The sequence below is a fragment of the Ursus maritimus genome (genome assembly GCF_017311325.1).
Source record: "Ursus maritimus isolate PB19 chromosome X unlocalized genomic scaffold, ASM1731132v1 scaffold_X1, whole genome shotgun sequence".
NCBI lineage: Eukaryota > Metazoa > Chordata > Mammalia > Carnivora > Ursidae > Ursus > Ursus maritimus.
Window position 1 is genome coordinate 39,415,757 of NW_024423319.1, and position 9,897 is coordinate 39,425,653.

Below are 9,897 nucleotides of genomic sequence, written 5' to 3' on the forward strand. Positions count from 1 at the left end.
AGAAGGCGGCCCAGCCTCTCGGGCCCGCCGCCCCCTCCCCTGCACACCTTTGCGGGCGGCGGCTCGCGGCCCTCCACCACGCCGGTAGCTGGAGTCGCAGCGGCCGCCGCGTGAGGCAGCGGTCACGTGTTGTTTTGCCCGCCGCCGCGCGCTTTGAGTGGAGTGGGCGGGGGCGGGGCCGAGGCGGGAGGGGGCTGGGGCGGGCGGACAGGGGTAGACGGCCTCTTCCCCCAACCCTCCCTTCCCCGAGCCCCCCCTCCCCCTCGCTCACCTTAAAACCGTCGTGCATCACCATGGCGAGTGGCTCCTTCGCTCGCGACCAAGCGACGAGGAGACTGAGAGCTGCAGCAGCGGCAACAGCGGCGGCTCTAGCTGCGGTAGCGACCACCCCACTTCTTTCCTCGGGCACCCCGACCGCACTCATTGGGACCGGGTCGTCTTGTCCGGGAGCCATGTGGCTCTCCGCGGCCTCTGGCTCCCGGTCCGACTCGGAGTCCGATGAGGAGGACCTCCCCGTCGGGGACGAAGTCTGCAAACGCGGCTACCTGCGGAAGCAGAAGCATGGGCACTGGCGCTACTTCGTGCTCAAACTCGAGACCGCCGACGCCCCGGCTCGGCTGGAATACTACGAAAACGCCAGGAAGTTCCGGCACAGTGTCCGCGCCGCGGCAGCGGCGGCGGCGGCGGCCGCCTCCGGCGCCTCGGTCCCCGCGCTCATCCCGCCGCGGCGCGTGATCACCCTGTACCAGTGCTTCTCCGTGAGCCAGCGGGCCGACGCAAGGTATCGACACCTCATCGCCCTCTTCACCCAGGACGAGTACTTCGCGATGGTGGCCGAGAACGAGTCGGAGCAGGAGAGCTGGTACTTGCTGCTCAGCCGCCTCATCCTCGAGAGCAAGCGCCGCCGCTGCGGCACGCCAGGCGCGCAGCCGGATGGGGAGCCGGGCGCGCTGGCGGCTGCAGCGGCGGCGGAGCCACCCTTCTACAAAGATGTGTGGCAGGTAATAATCAAACCCAGGGGGCTGGGGCACAGAAAAGAGCTGAGCGGCGTGTTCCGGCTCTGTCTTACCGACGAGGAGGTGGTATTTGTGAGGCTGAATACCGAAGTGGCCAGCGTGGTCGTCCAGCTCCTGAGCATCCGTCGCTGCGGGCACTCGGAGCAGTATTTCTTCTTGGAAGTGGGTAGGTCCACCGTCATCGGTCCCGGGGAGCTCTGGATGCAGGTCGATGACTGTGTGGTGGCCCAAAACATGCACGAGCTGTTTCTGGAGAAGATGAGAGCCCTGTGCGCAGACGAGTACCGAGCCCGATGCCGCAGCTACAGCATCAGCGTCGGCGCCCACCTGTTAACCCTGCTGTCCACTAGGAGGCACCTGGAAACGCTGCCGCGCGAGCCCGGCGGCTGGCTGAGAAGGTCCCGCTTCGACCAGTTTTACCACCTCAGGGCCGTCGGTGATGGGGAAGACGAGACGCTCCTCACCAGGCGCCACATAACACCCAGCGAACCCGTGCCCCCCTCCAGGCGAGGAAGACTGCACCTGCCCAGAGCGCGCAGGACCAGAAGAGCGATTTCCGCGCCCGCCAGCTGTTTTCGCCGCCTACCACCCAGCCCAGTGCGCGTCCCGCATCCTGCAGAAGTCCCGAGTGACAGAGCTTGCCTGTCTCCTGAAGCTTCTGGCTCTGGCAACTCTGGGGAAGAAGGCAGTCCTCAGGGCCAAGAAGGTCAGGAAGGAAACGGAGGTGACTACATGCCCATGAACGGATGGGGGTCGGGAAACGGCCAGGGTTCCGGAGGTGGCCAGGGCTCGAGTGGCCAAGGCTCCAGTAGCCAGGGTTCAGGAGGAAACCAGTGCTCTGGCGGGGGGCAGGGCTCCGGAGGAGGCGGCCAGGGCTCCGGTGGCGGTCAGGGCTCAAGCGGTGGCCAGGGCTCCGGTGGCGGCCAGGGCTCAAGCGGTGGCCAGGGCTCACGGGGCCAGGGTGCAGGAGGAAACCAACGTTCAGGAGATGGCCAGGGCACCGCAGGTGGGCACGGCTCGGGCAGTGACCAGGGAGCCGCTGGCGGCGGCAGGGGACATGGCTCAGGCGGTGGGCGGGGACCTGGAGATGGCCACGGCTCAGGCGGGGGCAAGAACTCTGGAGGGGCCAAAGGCTCAGGAAGTGGGAAAACCTCCGATGGCAATGGTGAACGCGGAAAATCTCTGAAGAAAAGGTCCTACTTTGGCAAATTAACTCAAAGCAAGCAGCACATGCCACCACCACCACCTCTTCCCCCTCCACCCCCAACAGCTGGAGCAACTGGCGGTAAAGGGAAGTCTGGGGGAAGGTTCCGACTCTATTTTTGTGCGGACAGGGGAGCCCCAAAAGAACGCAAAGAGGCCAAGGAGGTCAAAGACTTAGAGACCCCAGAAGGTGCAGCTCAGGGTCCCCACAGAGCCAGAGCTTTTGACGAAGATGAGGATGACCCATACATGCCAATGAGGCCAGGGGTGGCTGCTCCTCTCACAAGCTCCAGTGATTATATGCCAATGGCTCCTCAAAACTTCTCTGCTTCAAAACGCCACTCTCGATCACCTTTTGAAGATTCAAGAGGTTACATGATGATGTTTCCCACAGTGAGCCCACCACCTGTCCCAAGTCCCCCAAAAGAGCCGGATCCTGAAAAGGAGGATGAGTCAAAGGACAATGACAGTGAGAGTGACTATATGTTTATGGCTCCTGGAGCCGGTGCAATTCCAAAAAACCCCCAAAATCCTCAGGGTGGCTCTTCCTCTAAAAGTTGGAGCTCCTACTTTTCCCTGCCAAATGCTTTTCAGGGCTCCCCGTTGGGACAGAGTGAGCACAGTGAGTATGTACCCATGTTACCTGGAAAAGTCCTGGGGAAGGGCCTAGACAAGGAAGCCTCATCTAACGGGGGCCCCAAAGATGCACTTTCAAAGCCTTCAGCCCAGGGGTCATTCTCAAAGCCTGGAGATGGGGGGTCACCCTCAAAGCCTTCAGATGATGGGCCTCCCAAGAACAAGGCTAAGAGACCTAACCGCCTCTCTTTCATCACAAAAGGAAGTAAAATCAAGCCAAAATCACAAAAGCCCACACATGAGCAGAGAGGAGCTGTCAGCTCTAGTGACTACGTCAACATTGACTTCACCAAGAGAGAGAGCAATGTGCCAGCCCCCTTTATTTACGGACTGCCAGGTTCGTGGGGCATCATTGCTGGACCCAGACCATCCGCCTTTTCCAACTATGTGAATATTGAGTTCGGACTGCCATTTCCAAACGCAGCACACAGGCTCTCGAATCTTTTAAGAGCCATTCCAGGTGCCAACCCCCTTTATCTGGAAGGTGCTAGGTGGCCACTTGCACCTCTACTTCGCAGCGCTACAGGTGGCAGTGCAAGTGAGGAAGAGGGTGACTATATCGAAGTGATTTTCAATCCAGCAATGACACCGATCGTGCCTTTTGGTGACAGTGCCATCCGCTATGATGCTCAAACAGGTCGCATCTATGTGGTCGACCCGTTTTCCGAGTGCTGTATGGACATTTCTCTTTCCCCCGGCCGCTATTCCGAACCACCACCTGTAGCCAGGCTGCTGCAGGAAGAACAGCGGCTAGAGCGAAGACGCCCGCAAAGCCGTTCGCAAAGTTTCTTTGGGTCCGCCAGGGCCGCGGTCTCGGCTTTCCCAACCGACAGCCTCGAGAGAGACCTCTCGGCCCCCTTTGCCTCGGCCGCCGCCGCCTCGGCAGCCGTGCCAGCCTTAGCCTTGAGCCGGGCGGTAGCCGCCGCCTCGGCCTCCGCCCTCGCCGTGGCCCCGGGCATCGGGGCAGCCGCCAGGGGCTTGGATGCCGCCGCAGGGTTTGACTCCGCCTCCGTCCGCTGGTTCCGACCTGTTGCTGGCGCCGCGGCCTCAGAAGCGGTCAGGGGGGCACAAAACGTTGCCGGTGGCTCGAACCCGAGAGCCCCCAACCCGTCTGCAGACCTAGCCGGAGGTGAGAACGGGGCCGCCGCGGCCGCGCCCCCACCACCACCTCGCCGCCCTGTGCCGAGTCCCCCCGAGCTCGAGGAGTCTGACAACGACGACGACGACGACGAAACGTACGTGAGAATGGACTTTGCCAGACCCGACTACAAGAAGTTCGACTCTCCCCGCAGAGGTGGGTAATTTTGGAATTCATTTCCCGAAGTTAATGGTTATTGCTTAATGAATCGATGTCTAAGGCGTTAGGAAAAAAGTGAGTTCCCATTCCATTAACTGGTGCCTATGTAGCACGCAAAGTAGAATTCAGTTTTCATTATTCGCGCACTACCTTGTGATCTTTGCGAAAACTTAAGTTTTGATCCACTCATCAATTTGTTTATTTGGGGGAAAAAAACTCGATTATCACTTAAACATTGGTTTGACTTTTTAGGAGTAGTTAAAGCTGAAGGATATCCATATAGCATGAGGATGCTTTCAAACATCCTTCCCTAACACTTACTGGACTTAGCAAACAGGACACCATAAATTGGAGCCTGTCAACTCCTTTTCAAATCAACAGGTAAAAGCTACTCTGCTACAAATACCCATATTTGATTACAAGAATTTTAGTAAGAGCACAGAATATTAAGCAGTAATCATTGACTGTAACTTTGGGGGGAGGTACACTTTCTCCTTCGACAGTTACTTTTTGAAAAAGCAGTCATTGTTGCTTTTTAGAAAGCAGTCATTGTTACGCTAGTTTGCTGTGATTTACCAAGAAGGTTAAATCTCCATTGTTAGCCTGAATGTCTGGAGGGCACAAAACATAATCTGAAACAACAGGTGATTAAAAGAAGAGCGTGTTTGGCTGTGGAATGTGTTGTTGTGTTGATTTGTTTTGTTTTTACACAGGATACATTGCCAGAAACCTTGAGTGTTCCTTTCCTGTCACTAGTAGTGACAGGCAAGTCACCTTCGCTGTGCCTCATTTTCTTCATGTAACTTCCCGCAAAGAGGGAATGGTGACAACTTGATAATGGGTATGAATATTGTTTGAAAGGCTTAAAAAGCATTGAAAACATCTAATTGGTGTGTCTTCTGGGAAATCCAGTAAAGCAAGATAATAAGGCTGGCGGAAGACCTGACCCCAGGGGCAGCCTTCCCCGGGAACAGTGGAAGTTTTTTAAAGGGTTACTTTTCCAAAGGAAGAAATAAGGGAGAGTAGCAGCTGTCAGACTTGAAAGGAAGACTTAGGGTAAATCTACTGTGTACGTTATGCCACGTTGTTATCAGTGCGTCTGCAGACATTCTCAGGAAATGATTTCCGAAGATGATGTCTCCATAGTCCGTGCCTTCCCTGGTCAGTGAGAATGTGCTTCTTTCCCAGTGAAGGGAAGGGATGGACCCCAGGAGTTTTCATTCCAGTAGTCAGTTTAGTGAAGATTTTTGCTTTGCTTGCTTTGTGGAATGCTTTTGTGATTGGATCTCTGCCCACTGTGCTTGATCAGGCAGAACAAGTCGGGGACTGATCACAACAGTCACCTAACAAGCTCCCTATTTAGTGCAGGTGTAGCCCCCTCCCCTCTCTCCCCCCTGCTTTAGAAAACTTGCCATACAAAAACTCACATTTGCAGCACGGACACATTAAAGAGCGATCATTAGGACGACAAAAGGATGCTTTGGCTTGCCAGGGGATTCAATTCAGATCTCCTTTAAATTTTGACCCCCCCCAATACACACACACACACACACACACACACACACACACACACGCAGGATCACCACTACTGCCAGAGCCATGTATTTAAAATATGTAATTCTGTTTTCAAGAAATTAACTCACAATCAGCTTTTCAGGAACAGATCTGTTTTAGTCTGTAAAGTACATCTGAAAATTGGTCTCAAGCTATTGCTTGAACCTAACTGCTGAAGTTGCCATTTGCGACACTGATGTATGCCAAAGCTGCCTGTTTCCCTGGGGTTCTTTGCAAAGGACATGTTTTCTGAGATGTTTGTCTCTACTTTTCAATACTCTTTGTTTAAACAAAGATTACAATTAGTGAAATCTTGTTCCTGCAATAAACCCTGACTTCCCAAGGATTATCTAGATCCAATTATCATTATTTTAGCCTAAGTTGCTGACTTATAAATAGCTTCAGATGACTTTGTAGCTGTTTGGGAGGTTTGGTGTCCTTGAAATGTATTGCTCATTGAGGAAATTCCTGGCTTTATTGACTTACTGGAGCAAGGAGGCGGCATCTGACAGGGAGGAAGGTGGTTAGCTTAAAACAAGAGAATGAATGTGGAAGCATTTGGGGACTTGAAAGCACTTTACAAAATATATTTTTATTTTGTGACTGGATTCACACTGAAGCGAAGTTTCCACAGCTTAAACTGATGATTGAGTTTCCTGCAAAAGTAGTTGGTCCTGAGGGTGACTCAGGCACATAATTTGCTGAGATATAGCTAAAAAGAAAGATATATAGGAAGAATGTATTGCAGGAAATGACATTTGTTTCCATCCTAATGTAAATCGATATGGTAGAATGTTGTCTGTGAAGTGCTAAGAGCAGGGCAGATGATTCTAATAGGTTGTTTTTTTTTTTACTATAAAGCTATAGAATAATTTTCACCCATTTCTGATCTCTCTTCACCTTCATATCCACGTTAAATATCTGTGTATATATTTATCATGTATGTGTCATGGTAGAAGAGAAAAAATATGCTTTCACAAAGGAACAAAGGCATAGTCTTTATTGGGAGCTATGTATCTCAAAGGGTGATTTTAATTTGAAGCAAGTGCTTAGAACAGTGCCTGGCACCTAGTAAGTATTGTACAAGAATTATTACATAACCATCACCCTTGTCATTGCTGTTACTGTTAATATTACCTGTAGAGACACAAAGTTCTCTGTTCTCAAATCCCACTTTTCAGATAGCCTTTACTTTCATTTAAAATGGTTTGCGTGGTTGTTCAGGGTTGGGGTCTTTAGAGTTGGGATCTGCTTATAACAAGTAACATGAAGTGTGACCAAAAAGCAGGGAGACAGCTCATTTACCTACAGTTACGTTGCACATAAGTAAGTACATTAAAGCCGTTTGTTCAAGACAATTGGAAACACCCAGAAATACAACCTGGACTTGACTTTTTAAATACATTACAGAATTTTTAAAGGGCAGAGTCTTCACATTTTAAACCCATGGGCTGTGTAAGCAGTAGCATTTAGGAGGAAAATGTAGTTTCTTATTTGATTTGGTCTGACTCGACTCATGTATGCATTTTTGCCTCTTTTACTACTGGATCTGAGGTAGAATTCAGAGTTTGAAGGGGCTTCAGGTGAAAAATTCCAATTTTTCCATTCCAGAGATAGGAGGATATGGGCAGCTGCAGAAGGGGCAAGAGAATGATCAGCTGAATCAGTCATGCTGTGATAGCACTTGGTATTAGAAAGCAAAAAAAAGAAAAAAAAATCTGCAGTAACTACCTTTTGAAATGTTCGACACTGTTATTAACATGAAGGAGGTGTAAGCTTCTTTTCAGTGTGCGACTGCCAAATCCTCTTGCAGTAAATGACAGGTGCTGAGAGCAAGTGGCTTTTGTTGTATTGGACTTATTTATTATAAATTACTAGAATAAAATCTCCATATAGCAGAGGTTTTTCGGTCACCATTGACAGGTCACTTATTTAAGCAACATTTCCCCTCACCCCCTGAAAAAAAAATTGGACAATCATTTGGAGTAGAGGTAGGTGACCTATAACAATTAAAGGGGACTTCACTCAATTAAAGTTAACTGAAGTCGTTGGCAGTCACTATGCATTTGCATTCTTCCTAAGAGTCATGCCTCCAGGGCAAAAATTTCGGCCACTAGCAAAACATCTTTAAACAAGGTCTAGGACTTGAGCACAGCATAATATCACAGGTACATAAAAACACAAATAAGATCTCTTGGTTTCCCTTCCTCTCCCAGATCACCAAAAATGAACCAAAATACTCTAGAGTCATTGGAAGGCAGCTGTTTTGGGGGAACAGACTCGGGCTTCTTTAGAAAGACACAAAAATCTTCATGTTGGAATAGGTGAGAGTAACCAGTATAGGGAGAAATCAATATTGTGTGTGATTTAAAAAGGACTGTTGTTGAATTGTCAACTTGTTGCTTGAGGGAATGTTTAACAGTTGCATACTGCTTTATGATTTGCAAAACACATTCACATTCGTTATTTTGCTGGGGGACGGTAGGTCCTGGAGCTGAAGCCGCTGTTAAGAACTTTCCCATGGTCAAAGAGGTAAGTGACAGCGCTGAAAACCAAACCCGTACATCTGACTTTGAGTCCAGCGCTCCACCCAGCCCATCACACCGTCCTCTCATCGGATGTTCCATCTTTTATTTTCCTATTGATGACAGATTATTATATAGGCAAGGGTTGAAAAAAATTACGAGTTTTCTTGAATTTAATAGTAGCAATTTGTTGGGGGGGGGAATAATTCATTCAGAGTGTTACAGCTGTGAACCATCTGCCAGAGCATGGGTAATTTTCATCGCGTTGTACTGTTCACCATGGCTCCTAGAATAAAAGAATTTGACCTGTACTGGAATTGAATGTTTTAAATCTGGCTTGGGGAGGAGTGTGCTAATCTTACCTCCTCAACACAAATAGCTTGTGTGGCTATGGGGTCCCACAGAGACACTGAAAGGAAAAGAAAGTGAGATGGGGGTGCCTTCCCTAAACTTCCACTAATGGTCATTTCGTTAACTGAAGTCAGATACCTTTGGTTTTCCCAATAATCCATTGGCATTTGCCAGTCATAGCCAAAAGTCTCTTAATTTCATTTTTCCATATGTATCCAATCTGGATATTCTGATCTAAACCATCACAGTGGGCACAACAAGATAAAGTGAGACAGGTGGAAGCAAGAGGGTGGTAGAAATAGACACTCTTCATTTGTTTAAAAAGCCAACTTGCTTTTGGCAGTCAGGCAAATAGATTTTAGAAGCCTTGAAAATCAAATCTTCAGGACATAAAAATCCTTGTTTAAAATTAAATTCATTTTCTTTAGCACCTTTTTAAAAAAAAAAATGCTTTAAGACTATGTAAAAATAGCCCAGACGTTTTATTGGCACTATCGGAAAATAGCTTTTGTAAAATGCTTAATTAAAGCCTGCAGTATGTTTTGTCTAAGGTGCTGCCAGGCTCTTAGATGGTTAGGCTCATTCACTGGAAAACATTGCTTGGTCCTCAGTGAGAAGTGAGAGATTAAAAAAGCTACCTTTTATGATAATGAAATGAATATATTGCAACACATTCAGTTTTTACCACGACTATCGACTTGCTACTTTTAAAGCTATTGATAACATTGCCAAGATACTGTGCTTGCCATATGAGCTTCAAATATATGCCCTAGCAATTCTGCCTTGGTTATTGGTTGTATGGATACAGGTCCTACATTTCCATCTTCTTTTGGAAGAAAAAAAAAAAGAGTCTTCTTTTAGAAATATGGGCTGAACACTGGAGAAATAGGATGTTTTTTAAGAGTTTTTAAAATGTAGACGTCTATCCTATTACAGGTTCACATTCTTTTTGAGGGTACCTTGTAATTTCTTTTTTTTTTTAAAGATTTTATTTACTTGTTTGAGAGAGAGAAAACGCGCAGGGGGAAGCGAAGGGGCAGAGGGAGAAGCAGACTCCCCACTGAGCAGGGAGCCCGACGTGGGACTCGATCCCAGGACCCCCAGATCATGATCGGAGCCATGAGCCGAAGGCAGACACAAAACTGGGCCACCCAGGCGCCTCAAGAGGGTCCCGTATAATTTTCTGGTTGATTCCTTTTAGAATTAACGGAAAATATGTACTTAAATACTTGTTTATGAAATGAGAAAGTTACTCTTTCTCACTAGCTTCGTGACACCCTTCTTATGGGCTAGGGTTGCGCTGGATGTACCATGG

At 49.0% G+C, this 9,897-nt stretch overlaps 1 protein-coding gene across 1 annotated transcript; it reads left to right on the forward strand.

The window, feature by feature from the left end:
* Positions 1 to 293: 293 nt before the first annotated feature.
* On the forward strand, positions 294 to 4,987 carry IRS4 (insulin receptor substrate 4). Its single transcript, XM_040627493.1, has 2 exons — positions 294 to 4,149; positions 4,866 to 4,987. The coding sequence occupies exons 1-2, from the start codon at positions 294 to 296 to the stop codon at positions 4,985 to 4,987; spliced, it is 3,978 nt and encodes a 1,325-aa protein (XP_040483427.1).
* Positions 4,988 to 9,897: the final 4,910 nt, after the last annotated feature.